The following is a 17,097-nucleotide window of genomic DNA, read 5'->3' as shown; positions in this document are numbered from 1 at the left end:
CACCAACGGCCCTATTTCTCTGCTCCTCTACATAAAATACTCCTTGAAAGAGCTTGCTATTTTACTCACTATTTTCATTTCTCTCCCTGAGTGGCCCCCACCACTGCCCCCAATTGTTTCTGTGAGGTCACCACTGATTTCATGTTGCTAAACTGGACGGTCAATTCCCAGTCCTTCCATCAGTCATGAGCAGCCTCTGATGTGGGATACCGCCCTCCTCCCGAAAACACGTTCTTCACTGGCTTCCTGGTTTTCCTCCTCTCTGGCTGTAAATTCCCCTGGGTACCGTCTGCTGTTCCTCTTTACTTCCCTAACCTCTGGACATTGGTGTCCCCAAGGTACTTGGACCCCTTCTCCGTCTACACTTGCTCCCCTAACACTCTCATCCAGTCTCATGATTCTAAATACCACTGTATGCTAATGACTCCCAAGTTTCTATCTCTAACTCATACTTCTCCTTGAACTACAGTCTCATAAAGTCAAATGCCAACTCAACAATTCCACTCAGGTACAGAGGCATCACACTCTCTGACGCCAGTCTTTTTTTTTTGAGACAGGGTTTTGCTCTTGTTGCCCAGGCTGAAGGGCAGTGGCGCTATCTCGACTCATTGCAACCTCCGCCTCCCAGGTTGAAGCAATTCTCATGCCTCAGTGTCCCGAGTAGCTGGGTTTACAGGTGCCCGCCACCACACCCAACTCATTTTTGTATTTTTAGTAGGGACAGGGTTTCACCACTTTGGTCAGGCTGGTCTTGAACTCCTGACCTTAGGTGATCAACCTACCTAGGCCTTCCAGAGTGCTGAGATTACAGGCATGAGCCATCACGTCTGGCCTTATGTCGGTCTTTCTGATCTCAGTTAAAAGCAACTCCAGCTATCCAACTTATCCAAAAAGAGAGTCACCTTTGGGTTCTCTCCTTTCCTCACAGCCCACATTTAACCAGTTAGCAAATCTTGGTGGTACCATCAAGAAACATCCAAAATCTCTATATACCTCACTGCACCCACAGTGGGCCCTGGCAGGGGCCTAGCAGGTGCCTCTGGCTTCTGCTCTTTCCCCTTCTTTAATTTACCCTCAACACTATAGCCAGAGACAGCTTTAAAGACTGACGGCAGATCTAGATGCTCCTCAGCTACAACCCCCTAATAAAAGTCAGTGCCCTGGAAATGGCCAAAAAACTCCTACACAACTCCAGCCCCCGAGCCTTACCTCTCGGAATTCATCTCCTATTGTTCCTACCTCGCTGGTCTCCGAATTGCCCCTCAAGTGGCCAGCTCTCACAGCAGGGCTTCTTCACCTGTCAACCCTTTTACAGGAAGACCTCCCCTACTTATGTCACAGATCCCCTCCCCAACTCTTTAACTCGTATTAACATCTCACAGGTGAGAACACAGAATGTATGCATTATTACACAGAAAAACAATTTTGCATTAAGCTGAATAAGCACAGACCCTAAGAATAATCTCTTTCATTCTAGAAACACAGCCTGGAGAGACTCACACACAGGCCCCGGAAGACAGGTGGAAAAGTGTTTATGGTGGCACTGCACGTAACAGTAATAAATGTAATCAAATGTCCAACAAGAGGAGAACGCATGAACTGTGGTATCTTCATACAACAGAAGGTTCTATAAGAGGGAAAACAATAAAGTGTAAGAAAGGACATGGATGAATCTTGGAAACATGTTCAGTGAAAAGTTATACAAAACTTCTTACACTAAGATACCATTTCTATAAAGTTCAAAAGCAAGAAAATGAAACAATATGTTGTTAAACCCAAATATATGCCAACTAATCTTCTCCCAGGGCTCCAAGAATACAAAGTGAGGAAAGGGCAGTATCTTCCATACCTGGTGTTGAGAAAACTGCATGTCCAAATGCAAAAGAATAACAGTAAACCCTTATCTTAAACGGTACACAAAGATCAACTCCAAATGGATTAAAGATTCAAGTGTAAGGCCACACGTTGTGGCTCACCCCTGTAATCCCAGCATTTCAGAAGGCTGAGGTGGGCGGATCATGAGATCAAGAGATCAAGACCAGCCTGACCAACATGGTGAAATCCTGTCTCTATTAAAAATACAAAAACTAGCTGGGTGTGGTGGTATGCACCTGTAATCCCAGCTACTCGGGAGGCTACGGCAAGAGAATCACTTGAACCCGGAAGGCAGAGGTTGCCGTGAACCGAGATCACACCACCACACTCCAGCCTGGCAACAGAGCAAAACTCCATCTCAAAAAAAAAAAAAAAAAAAGATTTAACTGTAAGACCTGAAACTGTAAAACTCCTAGAAGAAAACAAGGAAGAAACTCCTTGACACTAGTTTTGGCAATAATTTTTAGGATGTGACACCAAAAGCAAAGGCAACAAAAGTAAAAATAAACAATACATGAAACCTGAACACTTCTGCACAGCAAAGGAAAAAAAAGTCAACAAAATTAAACGGCAACTTATAGAATTCGAGGGGAAGGTCAAGGGATATGAAGTTTCAATTACGCAAAACAATGAAGTTCTGAAGGTCTATCACACAGCATAATGCCTAATAGCTAGTGTTGTATGCTTAAAATTCGGTAAGAGGGCAGATCTTAGGTGAAGGGTTCTTATTACAAATAGTAATAATAATAGGAGCTAGAGGGCAGATCTTAGGTTAAGTTAATAAGAATTACAAATAGTAATAATAATAGGAGCTAGAGGAAACTTTGGGAGGTAAAAAGATACGTCTATGGCCTTGATGATGGTGACGGTTTCAGGGGTGTACACCCAGCCCCAAAAATTAATGAGTTGCATACATTAAATACGTAAAGCCTTTTAACATGCCAATCATACCTTAATAAAGTAGTTTGAAAAAACCAATATATTGTTGAGGAATATCTATATATGTGGTAAAAACTCTTTTCTAAAATGCATGGATATAAAAAAAGTCATAATAGGAAGACAAAGAGTAACAGAAGGGCACTGAACAGGTAAACTGGCTTTAGGTTGCATGTGAGTACACAGGTGTTTACTTTGCACCCTAACTTACATGTAACTTACATATCACAATTCTTTTGTTTGCATCCAAAATATGGCAATTTTTCAAGGGCATATGTGACCCAGTTCTACATCTGAAAGCACTGAGCATAGGAATAGTAGTCAGGACATGTCCGATGAATTCGAATGTATGTTCTTAAGGAGTTCAAAGTCTTATTTAAAAAATTACTGTATTTTCCCAGCATTTGATTCTGCTGCTATCATTAAAGAAAATCAGGGTATTTCCTAAGCATATATTAAAATATCACCATACGAATTTTATTCTCAGGATTAACCGAATACTAATGCTTCTCTAGAATTTTTAAATAGGAAATTTCTAAAACTGCAAATGCCAGTGGTCAGCAAGGATTGGGAGGTTCACTCGTCACTACTCTCATCTCTGATGTCTGAGTTCTCAACTGCTGTTTTACATACCTTGGTTGAAGGAGAGAAGAAGGAGCTCAATGCTTCTATCTGTTATCACTAACTTTATGAGGTATTTTCTACTTAAAAGGCACTCAGAGATTAACATATGAAAAAACAAGTAATTATAAAATTACCACCATTCTTGTGCTCTAGCAGAGTGGAAATCATAAATGGATCCTGCTAAAACACATACAAAATAGTGATCATTTTAAATGATCTAGAAATCAATAAGCACACATAAACTTTTTAAAAAAGCAAATGAAATCACATTATAGTAACCAATGCATGTAAACCACTAGAATGTCAACTCACGAGAGTAGATGGTTGCTCCTTCACCACTGTACCCCTAGCACCACTGGGAGACACACAGTAAATATTTATTGAATGTTTATTTTATTTTAAAGTCAGAAATTTCCTTTTACTCTAAATACCAATGATATATCAAGCAAGATACCAAGAGAAACAACTTATCCTTACCCTCTTGGGCACAGGAACCTTTCAACCTGCATGTATGCAACAGCTTCAACAGCAACTGGAGGCATCTGTCAGTCTTCAGCAAGGGCATGTAGGCATTAGTTCCAAACTTCATAAGCACATCCAGAAGAGGATCTAAGAATATCCGCAATACATTCTCTGTTCTCTGCTTTCCACTAGACATTAAAAGACATGCCAAAATCAACCATTTCAAAAGCATAAGCAAATTACTTCCCACCTATAATTTGTGAAAATGCTTGGTTAATGGTTCCAATCAGACAAAGTTACTCTCATGAAAGACCCAGACAACCAGCACCATGGAGGACTCATCTTCTGGTCCGTGCCTTCCCGTGAGTATAGCGATTCACTAAAGAAAGCACAGGGAAGAACAGCTGTCCTCAATGCCAGGAGCCAGTAGGAAGGAAATCCTAGACCCAATTTATTTGTAAATTAAATTGCTGAGACCCTGCTTCCATAATACAAAAATATAAAATCAAAACAAACATAACTTAGTCAAGGAAATACAACATGTTTTTAAAAATAAAAATAAAAAAACCTAAGGATTTATTTAGAACTGTTATAACCAATATTTTTTTTTGAGACGGGGTCTCACTCTGTCGCCCAGGCTGGAGTGCTGTGGTGTGATCATAGCTTACTGCATCCTCAACCTCCCAGACTCAAGCAATCTTCCCACATCAGCCTCTCAAGTAGCTGGGACCACAGGTGTGAGCCACCATGCTCAATATTTTTTTTAATTTTTATAGAGACGGGGTCTCACTTATTTTCCCAGGCTAGATAACCAACTTTGGTACTAAATCTTTGTCTGGAAAAGAGATTTGATATAAATCACATTAACTGTATGTCATGCAAATATCCTACCTGATCTACCTACTGAAGCTGCTTATTGCAAAACTATAATCTAGTGAAAACTGATCTGCTTACATTCTCACAAAATATAAATAATATTATCTTTATTATCATTTTTTAAAATCATGTATTTTACAAAGGAGTCAAATCCAATAAATCTCTTGACCTAATGGAATCTTGTAACCTATTTCTAATACTCTGATATAAAACCAGTGATTATTATTATAGTTTTTTAATCTTCTCTAATTTAACACTAATTTTTTTCTTTCAGATGGAGTCTCACTCTGTGGTCCAGGATGGAGTGCAGTGGCATGATCTCAGCTCACTGCAACCTCCACCTCCCGGTTCAAGTGATCCTCCCACCTTAACCTCCCTAGCAGTTGGGACTACAGGCACATGCCACCATGTCCAGGTAATTTTTGTATTTTTAGTAGAGACAGGATTTTGCCATGTTGGCCAGGCTGGTCTTGAACTCCTGACCTCAGGTGATCTGCCCACCTTGGCCTCCCAAAGTGCTGGGATCACAGGCTTGAGCCACTATACCCAGTCATCTAATTAACGTTAAGTTGTTAAGTTTAACATTTAATTTACCAATCTAAAAGCAATAATATGCCCTTATTCCTATTTGTTTTTAACTTTAAACATTTTTTTGGTATACTGTTAATATTCTAGTACCCTATCTTAATAGCTGTGATCAACTCACTTCAATCATTCAAAAATCTGAATACACATCATAATTCTGATCAGAATTTTTTTTTTAAATAGGCTTTCTTTTCAATTATAGAAACAATTACCTATATTGAGTCTTCATTCCTTCCACATCCACAGCCAGCAAGACCATCAGAGAAACAAGCTTGGCTTCAAACCAGTCAGGCATAAAGCAGTTTTCTCCCACTTAAAATACAATAGTTAAGGTTTACAAAGCATTAACAAAAGTCTTCAAGGATAATGCTTAAAAACAAAACCGCTAAATGATTATGCTTTATTAATATTAAATTAGGAGAGAAATACAGCTGAGAGGAAAGACAGTAGAACACTCTAGAGCATGGCTCATTATTATACACACATATTTCAACATGAACAAAAAACAAATCTGTGTGCCTGCCACATGCCGTGCAACTACCTGGGTGCTACAGACACAGTGGCTTCTGTGCTCATGGAATTTAAAGTTACAGGAGAAAAGCATCAATCAAAGAAGAAATAAAGTCATATAAAACTGCAATTGTAGTGAGGGCTATAAAGAAGTACACAGTGCTAGTGGAATGTACACTAGGAAGACATGCCCTCATCTGGAGAGTAAGAGGAAGTTTCCCTGAAGAAATGACAACTGGGCTGAGTGTGACAACTCAAGAGGAAAGAAGAAGGGACACAAGGACTTTCTAAACAGAAGGACGAGCGTATCAAAGGTCTTCTGGCAGGAGAAGGCATGCTACATTCCAGAAAATAGAAGGATGCTCATGTGTACACTAAGTGACAGGGAGTAGCAGAAACTGAAGTGGCATAAACGGCAGGAGAGAGACCAGGAAACACTGTAGGCCACACAGAGGACCTTTGACTCTGCCCTAAGGCAAAAGGAAGCCACTGAAGGTTAAAGGGAATATATACAAAGAAGCGGAGGAAAATTATCTAAGATCAAAATTTGTACTTTGAAAATATTTATCTAGGTACCATGTGGAAAAGAGACTGTAGAAGAAGCAAGAGTAGATGCAAGGTAATCCCTTAAGAGGCAATTCCAGTATTTCAGCTGAGAGAATGTTCCCTTAAATGTGACCAGAAATGAGATTAAATGAATAAAGACATTAAATGAAGAAAGAGGCCATGGTCTCTCAGACCTCTATCTGACCCCCAGTTTATATCTATTTTAATAGGGACTAACATATATTTACTTCAAATAATCTTCCAATGTAACAGCACAGGACATTTACTAGAGAGACCAAAAAAGACTAAAAACACAAAAGAGAAATGTTCCAAGAATAAACTCATGCATTTTGGAAGGATAATTATCTGATCATTTAAGACCTATTCCATGGTTAGATTAATGAAATCAGGAGATGAAAATGACTTTGTGTGAGACAAAGCTAGGAAATTGAAGAAATGTTAAATTTGAAGATGCAATTTTCCAAAATTATCACTGATGACTTTAATGAAGTGGAAGCATTAGGAATGTAAAAAGAATCCTAATTAATGAATCTGTTAAGAGTGCTTCTCTAGGCTACACACGGTGGCTCACACCTGTATTCTCAGCACTTTGGGCAGAAGAGATGGGCAGGAGTTCGAGACAAGGTCAGGAGTTCGAGACCAGTCTGGCCAATATGATGAAACCCCATCTCTATTAAAAATACCAAAAAATTAGCCGGGCATGGTGGTACACGCCTGTAACCCCAGCTACTCAGAAGGCTGAGGCAGGAAAATGGCTTGAACCCGGGAGATGAAGGTTGCAGTGAGCAGAAAGCGCACCACTGCATTCCAGCCTGGGTGACAGAGCAAGACTCCGTTTCAAAAAACGAAGAGTGCTTCTCTAATGAAGTCTTATATATTTCCTCAAAGAAAGGACCTTTGTAAAACTGATGTTGCAAAGTATCTGCTGAGTTTGTGTCGTTTGTAGGGACATGGATGAATCTGGAGAACTCATCCTCAGCAAACTGACACAAGAACAGAAAATGAAACACCGCATATTCTCACTCATAGGTGGGTGATGAAAAATGAGAACACATGTACACAGAAAGGGGAGTACTAAACACTGGGGTCTATTGGGGGGAAAAGGGGAGGGCCAGTGGGAGGGGGAGGTGGGGAGGGATAGCCTGGGGAGAAATGCCAAATGTGGGTGAAGGGGAGAAGGAAAGAAAAGCACACTGTCATGTGTGTTCCTATGCAACTGTCTTACATGCTCTGCTCATGTACCCCAAAACCTAAAATCCAATAAAAAATTTAAAAAAAAAAAAAAAAAAGTATCTGCTGAAAAGAAAACTAATAAAACTATCCAGTTTTTGTTTAAAATTGTTTTCCACAATCAGTATATACTGAACATAGTGCTTTAAAAACAAAAAAGATGAACACATGTTTCTACTGCACATATTTCTCCTTTAGAGGCTCCAAAACCATATCTGCAGTATCTAGTTCACAAGGACCCAGTAATTGTAGAATAAATAAATTACTTTGTGTCCACTTTTTACTCTGGCAACTTACTAGCTTCCTTAAACATAAAATAATTTAAAATCTCAAGTCTCAGAACAAATAAAGTATTAATTACAGGTTAGGAGACAGTATCTTTACTTTTTTTCTACTTTCAACAAGTTTGGCATCAATAAATCATCACATATTTCATAAAGCCTAACTCTCAGTCTCAAAAAATAGTTAAAAGTTCTTTGAAAATATTTTGGTTTTATCGATCCATAAAAATGATTGCAGACTTACTTTCCCAAGCAGATGACTTAACATACTCTTGAACAAGGTTCTTCACATAAGCATTTAAAGATGTCTTCTGAAGTCCAATGGAGCTACACAGTGGGGATGGCTTAAAATAGCTCTCATTAACATGTAGCCAGTCACACAGCTGGAAAGAAAACAGTTATTAATTTATTTTAAAAACCTAACTGAACAAAGGGTTTCTAATTTCCTTAAGCCAATTTTCTTTCCTTCACGATAAACTGAATTTAAATAACTGACTACAAAGTAATAAACCATTTACTATGATAATTGAGTTCCACAGACAGTAAAAACACAAAAACTATCTGTGTATATATATATATGTACGTATATATACGTATGACATATATATATATATATGTGTATGTGTGTTCTCTAATCTCCTTCAAGTATAAACTTCAATAGGCAAGAATTTCTAATGTACCTTATACAAAACGTACATTTTAATGAGGTATTCTAAAGATCTCTATAAAAAATAACACATTATGTAAAACAAATTACAGCCTTCAACTAAAACTTCTTCCAGCTTTACATGCTAAAACAAGAAGTTTCATCTTTGAGAGAATGTAGAATTTGAAATGTAAGTTATAATCAAAGTTCCTACCCTCCTCTCACAAATTTATTCTCTATTATATGTGCATATGAAAGTACTGTATGTTAATTTAAAAGAGAAACACTGCCCAAGGCCTTCTCCATTACATCTCTTAGAAAATCTGCAAACAAAAGTCACACAATTTCACAACTCATCTTTGATTATGTGTAATGGTGACACTTTTGTTTTAAAATCTAAATATGTTCTTAATTTCCTTTCTATAGTATCTGTCTTAGTAAGCAAATTCAATAACTGAGTTTAAATATAAAAAAAATTATGATGAAGTGAGTCTTTCTAAAAAGTAAGCATTTTTGAAAAATTATTTTTTGTATCCATTAGGGTTATTCAAAGTTAACTATAAGGAGGCAAAGGAAGAATATATCACTTGACCAAAGACAAAACTGATGATGAATGACTCAATTAATGAATTGGTCAAGACCAACACTACAAGGTACAATGAATGAGCAGTTCAGTAATGCTAAAAGAAATTGTTCTGGGCAGGTCTTTAACAAGTCAGATGATCTTAAGATATTATCTGTCTAACAGCGAGGTCAGCCAGTATTTATCTTTTAACAGTATACACTTTTCTTTGTATTCCTCTAAAACTGGCCAGACTAAGTTTCCTAATTATTGCTATAAAATACGTGAGGCTTTTCAAATCTTATATTTCCACAGGCATGATTCTGCCGTACAATTATTTTTGACAACTAAACTCTAATTCATATTGGATTTTTTTCTATCAAATCTGTCACAAAATTCAGAGTATTTCCCCTTTAAAGAGTTTTCATGTCAAGACTTATGGTTTAAAATGACATCTAAATGGCAGTCTCTGGTAGGCAGGCTCCCTTGATTCCCCATTAAAATACAAGTCTCAAAAATCTATTTGGACACATAAAGAGAACGAGGACAAGCCAGAGAATGAGAGAAAATATTTGCAAAACACATATCTGAAAAAGGACTGGTATCCAAAGTATTCAAAGAACTTTTAAAACCTCATCATGAGAAAACAAACAAGCTAATTTTAAAATGTACAAAAGATCTGGACACCTTACCAAAGAAGACATACAGATGGCAAACGGCATATACAAAATGCTTAGTGTCATATATTTTCAGGGAATTGGGAATTGAAACAATAAGACACTACTATATAGCTACTGGAGTGGCTAAAATCCAGAACGCTGACAACCCTAAGAAGAGCATGTGGGGCAGTAAGACCTCTCATTCTTTGTGCAAAATAGTATGGTTCGAAAGATAGCTTGGCAATTTCTCATAAAATTAAGCATAATCTTAGCACTCAATCTGGCAATTGTGCTCCTTGGCATTTACCCAAATGAGGTGAAAAGTTATGTCCACACAAAAACCTGCACAAAGGTGTTTACAGTAGTTTTATTCCCAACTGCCAAAACTTGGAACCACCAAGATGTCCTTCAGTAGGGGAATGGATAAATAAACTGTGGGACATCCAGATAATGAAGTCTTAGCACTAAAAAAAAATGAGCTATCAAGCCATGAAAACACATGAAGGAACCTTAAGTGCATATTACTAAGTGGAAGCACCAATGTGAAAAGGCCATGATGTCCTGTATGATTCCAACTGTATGACATTCTGGAAAAGACAAAACTACAAAAAGAGTAAAAAGATCAGCTGCCAAGGTTTGGGGGAGAGGAGAGATGAACAGGCAGAGCCCAGAGAATTCTGGGGACAGTGAGACTGTTCTGTATGACACTGTAATGGCATTACACATCTGTCAATGCACAGTGAACCCGAATGTAAACTATGACCTTTAGTTAATAATAAATATGGGGGTTATCAACTGTAACAAATGTAACACACTAATACAAAATGTTAACAATAGGGAAAACTGTATGTAGGGATAGAAAGAGCACTATGGGAGTATGTGGGAACTCTGTACTTTTTTTGTATTTTTTTTTATATTATTATTTTATTTTTAAAATATATTGAGACGGGGTCTCTCTATGTTACCGAGGCTGGTCTCAAACTCCTGAGCTCAAGCAATCTGCTTGCCTAGGCCTCCCAAACTGCTGGGATTACAGGCATGAGCCACCATGTGTGGCCAGAACTCTCTGTACTTTCTATTTAATTTTTCTGAAAACCTAACACTTTCAAAAAATAAAGTCTATTAATTAAAAAATTATTTAGGATGAGCTACATGAAAGTGGCATTTCTATAGGTTTAAAATGACTGAATATCAATGATTTTACATGCTTTAACATAATATAATAACTAAATTAGGTAATAATGAGAACACTATGTAATGAAAGTTATAGGATACAGTCAAATCTACACTAAAATATATACACATATATGTAAGTGCCTTCGAACAAAAAAAGAATGAAATCTGGATTCAGCTATAAATCACCAACTATACACTTTCTAAGGGTAACCAACATGTTTCTCTCACTGACCACTGCATTCCCAACACTCAGCACAGGGCGTGGCCTGCAATACACAGTTCTCAACAGACGACTCCAAGACATCAGGAGACAGGCAAAACAAATGAAAGGAGAGTAAAAGAAGAAAAGAGATGAAAACAGACACTGATGTATCACAGAGCTGAGAAATCCAGGGGAGCAGACACAGAAATCTAAGAGCTGGCTCCTTAAAAACAAATAAACAATAAAACAGGCAAATGCCTCACTCCTTAAACCAAATGGTGAAAAGCCGTTAGTCACAGTAGATATTTACATTTAATATGGGCTAAAGGTAGCCTAAAGCATTTTTACATGAATTTTCCCTTTCAAACCTCACAACTCATACCAGACACCAAAATAAACTCCAGCTGGATTAAAGTCCACAATTTTAAAGCTACGCCTGTTAGCCGCAGTGAATAGGCCTAATTTGAATACCTGAACAAACAAAACTGAACATCTGAACAAACAAAAATAAATACATTTTTAAAACATCGTTAGTTTTTTTTAGGTGTGGTAAGGGCTTTTTTTTTTTTTTTTTTTTTTTTGAGACGGAGTTTCGCTCGTTACCCAGGCTGGAGTGCAATGGCACGATCTCAGCTCACTGCAACCTCCGCCTCCTGGGTTCAGGCAATTCTCCTGCCTCAGCCTCCCAAGTAGCTGGGATTACAGGCACGCACCACCATGCCCAGCTGATTTTTTGTATTTTTAGTAGAGACGGGGTTTCACCACGTTGACCAGGATGGTCTCGATCTCTCGTGATCCACCCGCCTTGGCCCCAGGGCTTATTTTTTAAGCCCTTCAAACTCCTTATCATTTAGCAATACATACTCAAATATTTATAGATGAAAAATAAGATTTGATAGGATTTGATTCAAAATAACCGGGAGAGGAAGGGAGAGTAGGATGTCCAGGTGGAAGAAGACCACCCATGAGCAGCAATGGTAGATGGTGGGTAATGGGCATGTGAGAATTCATTATACTCTTCTAAGAATTTTTAAATTTTTCATAACTAAAAAGCTACCAGGAAAAAAGTAAACAAAATCAAAAATCAAAATGAAACTGAAAAGATGCCCGAACTTACAAATTTTAAGAGAATGATAAATTAAAATTACGCTGGAATGCCTTTCCCAACGACCAGATTGGCAAAAAATCCTGCTTCACAATCGGCACTATCATACTGTGAGATTTCTGCAATGCTATGGTAGGCCCCAAAGATACTGAGGTCCTAATCCCGAAACCTGTGAATGTTATCTTGTGCAGCAGAAGGAGGTTTGCAGATTAAGTATTCTGAGATGCAGACATTATGCTGGATTATTTGAGGGGGCCCAAGGTAATTCTAAGTGTCCTTATAAAAGGAAGACAGAGGCAGATTTGACATAGAAACAGAAGAGAAGAATATGATGTGAAGATGAAGCAGACGTCTTGAGATGCTAGACTGCTGGCTTTGAAGATGGAGAAAGGCCATGAGCCATGAAACACAAGCAGTGCAGCTCCAGAAGATGAGGAAATGGACTCGCCCTACAAGGGAGCACGGGCCGGCCAGAATCTTAATGGCAGCCCAGTGAAACGGATTCCAGACTTCTGGCCTCCAGAACTGTAAGGGAATAAATGTATATTATTTTAAATCATCAAGCTGGTGGTAATTTATTACAGCAGCCATAGGCAACTATAGAGGGAAACTGGGCAATCCCCAGAGAGATTACACAGGCACCCAACCTCTGACCAGAGATCTCAATTCTAGGACTCCATTCTGCAGATGTTCCTAGAGACTATTTATTTATTGTGGCACTGTCTGTAAAAGCCACAAGACTGGACAACTCAACAGTTCAGCAACAGGGAAGCTGAATAAACAATGGTACAACAACCAGATGGAATACTATGCAAGCATACAAAAAAAAAGAACAAAAAGGGTCTTTGCCTATTGACTTAAAGAAATCACTAAGAATATATATTTTAACTAAAACCTGCAAGGTAGTAAGCAGAATCTCTATCAAAAACACCTTTGTTTAGGAACGGGGTGGGGTAGGATAAGGATCAAGGCAGGATTGAAGAGCAAAACAAAAATAAAGACACTTCTGAGCAATCCTTTGAATCTTCAAATCAAAGCTAATTTTTTTAAAAAAGAACTAAGAAAAATTATTTGCAATAGGTATAACAACTTGTCAATGCCCTTAATATAAGAAGGGTACTTACAAATCAAGGAAAAAACAAAACAAAACAAAACACTAAAATCCCAAAACAAAATGGGAAAAGGACAAGAATAGACAATTCATAGAAGAAAAACTACAAAGACATGAAAAAAACGTTTTAAAAAACCAGCGATCAGAGAAATGCAGTCACCAAATGCTGTGTTATCTATCAAAGTGGCAAATAATTTAGCATGCTGATACATTTGGTCTTGTATCACTGTAGATAAAGTGGATGTCCACTGTCATACTTTGAAACCTCTCTCAATCTATATCAAGAACTTTAAAAATATTGAAATATAGCAAATTCGATTTTATGAATTTATCCTAAAGAACAGGTATAAATAAAAACATATGGGAATAAGTTCCTCCCAATGTTATAATGTATTTCTTTATTATTTTTTGAGACAGAGTGAGACTCTGCCATCCAAGCTGGAGTGCAGTGGCACAATCTCAGCTCATTGCAATCTCCACCCTTCTGGAGTTCAAGCAGCTCTCCTGCCTCAGCCTCCCAAATAGGTGGGACTATAGGCATGTGCCACCACATCCAGATAATTTTTGTATTTTTGGTAGACATGGGGTTTCAACATGCTGGCCAGGCTGGTCGCAAACTCCTGGCCTCAAGTGATCCGCCGCCTCAGCCTCTCAAAGTGCTGGGATTCCAGGCCTGAGTCACTCCACCCAGCCCAATGTTATTTGTAAAAGCAAAAACTTTGAAACAAAGTCCAAGAAAAGGAACTGATTCAATAAATTTTGAAAGATTTAATCAACTGAAGTTTTACTACCCCATCTCGAAAAATGACTTAGCAACATGCTAAATTATTCTCGTATATATGTGAATACAAGAAATGAAATTTCGAACAGTATAATATATATTTAGAAAGTTCAGGAGGACTCAAGATGGCGCTGTGAGAACAACCCAGGATTGGAGTTCTCGTTTTGTCTGCGGAGAGGTGAGTCTGAGCTGCATTTCCAGAATGATCTTTGTTGCTCACGGAACGGGGAAATTCCCAAGTGAAGAGGAGACGCGGGACGCCAGGCAGATATGGCGGCGGCCGGCCCTACCCAGCGCTCCCCACAGGGCGCACTTGTCCGGGTGCCCCGTTGAACCGGCAACTGGAGACGTGAGAGGGCTGGACTTGAGACTGAGCTAGACTTGAACAGGGGGCCAGCCCAGGGGATTGCAGGAACAGAGCGTTAGGATTGGCCCAGCGGGACGAACAAAACCGCGATTTCAAACAAGCCCCATGCAGACGGCCCGAGACGCTCTGAGGGGGAGGGGCGGCCACCATTACCCAGGTAACCCGCCCCAACTGAGATACACGCCCATTGCTGACACAGCCAGCCGTTGCCGAGGCAACCCGTCCCTACTGAGATACACGCCCACTGCTGACACAGCCAGCCGTCGCCGAGGCAACCCGTCCCTACTGAGATACACGCCCACTGCTGACGCAGCCTGCTGTCGCCGAGGCCACCCGCTACAACAGAGAGACTCCGCCGCAGGGCGTGGCGGAGAACAGCAGAACAGGGAGCCAGGGCGAGCCTCACAACAGCAGGGCGGAGCCTCGGCAGGCAAACAGTGGCTAGTCTGCATCCTAGCTGGGCAGGACCTCAACGGACATCCAAAAATAAAGCCCAAACCCCTCAACACAGCATTTGAGAAAAAAAAAGGGTTTTTATAATGAGCTCTGTTGCAGCAGAATCAAACATAGCAGCCTAACAGCCCTGAATGAACAACACAGCTCACAGCTCAGCAATTAAACCCCTATAAAGTACAAACTGTCTCCTCAAGCAGCTCCCTGACCCCTCTATATCCAAAAGACTGACATTAGGCAGGCACCATCCTGGGACAAAGATAGCAGAAAAAGAAACTGGTAGCATCCCTCGCTGTGCCACAGCTGCTAGAGGTGCACCCCAGACAAGCAGGGTCTGGAGCGGACCTCAGCACTCGTACAGCGAAGGGGCTAGACTGGTAGAAGGAAAACCAAGCAACAGAAATACTTCATCATCAACATTCAGGGTGTCCACTCAGAGACCCAATCGAAAAGTCAGCAACTACGCAGACGACCAGTGGACAAATCCGCAAAGATGGGAAGAAACCAGCGCAAAAAGGAGGAAAACACCCCCCGAAACCAGAACACCTCGCCTCCTAGAAAGGAACAAAACTCCTCACCAGCAAGGGAACAAAGCTGGACGGAGAATGACTGTGACGAAATGACGGAATTAGACTTCAGAAGATGGATAATGAGAAACTTTGGTGAGCTAAAAGATCATGTATTAAATCAATGCAAAGAAACTAAGAATCTTGAGAAAAGATTTGAAAAAAGATTTGAGGAAATGATAACAAGAATGGATAACTTAGAGAGGAATATGAATGAATTAAAGGAGCTGAGAAACACAATACGAGAACTTCGCGAAGCATGCACAAGTTTCAATAGCCGAATTGACCAAGCAGAAGAAAGAATATCTGAAGTCGAAGACCAACTCAATGAAATAAAACGAGAAACCAAGATTAGAGAAAAAAGCGCAAAAAGGAATGAACAAAGTCTCCAAGAAATGTGGGACTATGTAAAAAGACCTAACCTACGTTTGATAGGTTTACCAGAAGGGGACGAAGAGAATGAATCCAAGCTGGAAAATACTCTTCAGGACATCATCCAGGAAAATTTCCCCCACCTAGCAAGACAGGCCAACACTCAATTGCAGGAAATTCAGAGAACACCACAAAGATATTCCGCAAGAAGAGCAACCCCAAGGCACATAATCGTCAGATTCAATAGGGTTGAAATAAAGGAGAGAATACTAAGGGCAGCCAGAGAGAAAGGTCGGGTCACCCACAAAGGGAAGCCCATCAGACTCACAGCAGATCTCTCGGCAGAAACACTACAAGCCAGAAGAGAGTGGGGGCCAATATTCAACATCCTTAAAGAAAAGAACTTTCAACCCAGAATTTCATATCCAGCCAAACTGAGCTTCAGAAGTGAAGGAAAAATAAAATCCTTTGCGAACAAGCAAGTACTCAGAGATTTTGTCACCACCAGGCCTGCTTTACAAGAGCTCGTAAAAGAGGCACTACACATAGAAAAGATCAACCAGTACCAGCCATTCCAAAATCACACTGAATGCTAAAGAGCATCAACATAATGAAGAATCTACAACAACTAACAGGCAAAACAGCCACTTAGCATCAAAATGGCAGTATCAAATTCACACATAACAATATTAACCCTAAATGTAAATGGACTAAATGCACCAATCAAAAGACACAGACTGGCAAATTGGATAAAAAGCCAAAACCCATCAGTGTGCTGTATCCAGGAAACCCATCTCACATGCAAGGATACACAAAGGCTCAAAATAAAGGGATGGAGGAAGATTTACCAAGCAAATGGAAAGCAAAAAAAAGCAGAAGTTGCAATTCTCATCTCCGATAAAATAGACTTTAAAGCAACAAAGATCAAAAGAGACAAAGAAGGCCATTACATAATGGTAAAAGGATCGATACAACAAGAAGAACTAACGATCCTAAACATATATGGACCCAATGCAGGAGCACCCAGATACATAAGGCAAGTTCTTAAGGACTTACAAAAGGACTTAGACTCTCATACAATAATAGTGGGAGACTTTAACACTCCACTGTCAATACTAGACAGATCTACCAGACAAAAAATCAACAAGGAT

General features: G+C 39.4%; 1 protein-coding gene across 19 annotated transcripts in view; it reads right to left on the bottom strand.

The window, feature by feature from the left end:
- Positions 1-17,097, bottom strand: part of TARBP1 (tRNA guanosine 2 -O-methyltransferase TARBP1) — an 85,662-nt gene that overhangs the window by 46,600 nt on the left and 21,965 nt on the right. For all 19 annotated transcript variants that reach the window (XR_013530000.1, XR_013529999.1, XR_013530002.1 and 16 more), the window contains exons 10-12: positions 8,191-8,329; positions 5,571-5,670; positions 3,913-4,085 (exon numbers count right to left, since the gene is read on the bottom strand). Coding sequence is in view for 2 of the 19 variants with exons in the window: in XM_008985787.5 (XP_008984035.4) it covers positions 3,913-4,085; positions 5,571-5,670; positions 8,191-8,329 (412 nt within the window). In the remaining 17 variants the exon portion in view is untranslated. The remainder of the gene's footprint in view (positions 1-3,912; positions 4,086-5,570; positions 5,671-8,190; positions 8,330-17,097) is intronic.

This window comes from Callithrix jacchus, chromosome 19 (genome assembly GCF_049354715.1).
Source record: "Callithrix jacchus isolate 240 chromosome 19, calJac240_pri, whole genome shotgun sequence".
Taxonomy (NCBI): Eukaryota; Metazoa; Chordata; class Mammalia; order Primates; family Cebidae; genus Callithrix; species Callithrix jacchus.
Note: the sequence above shows the minus strand (reverse complement) of the source record. Positions and strands in the feature narration are given on the sequence as shown.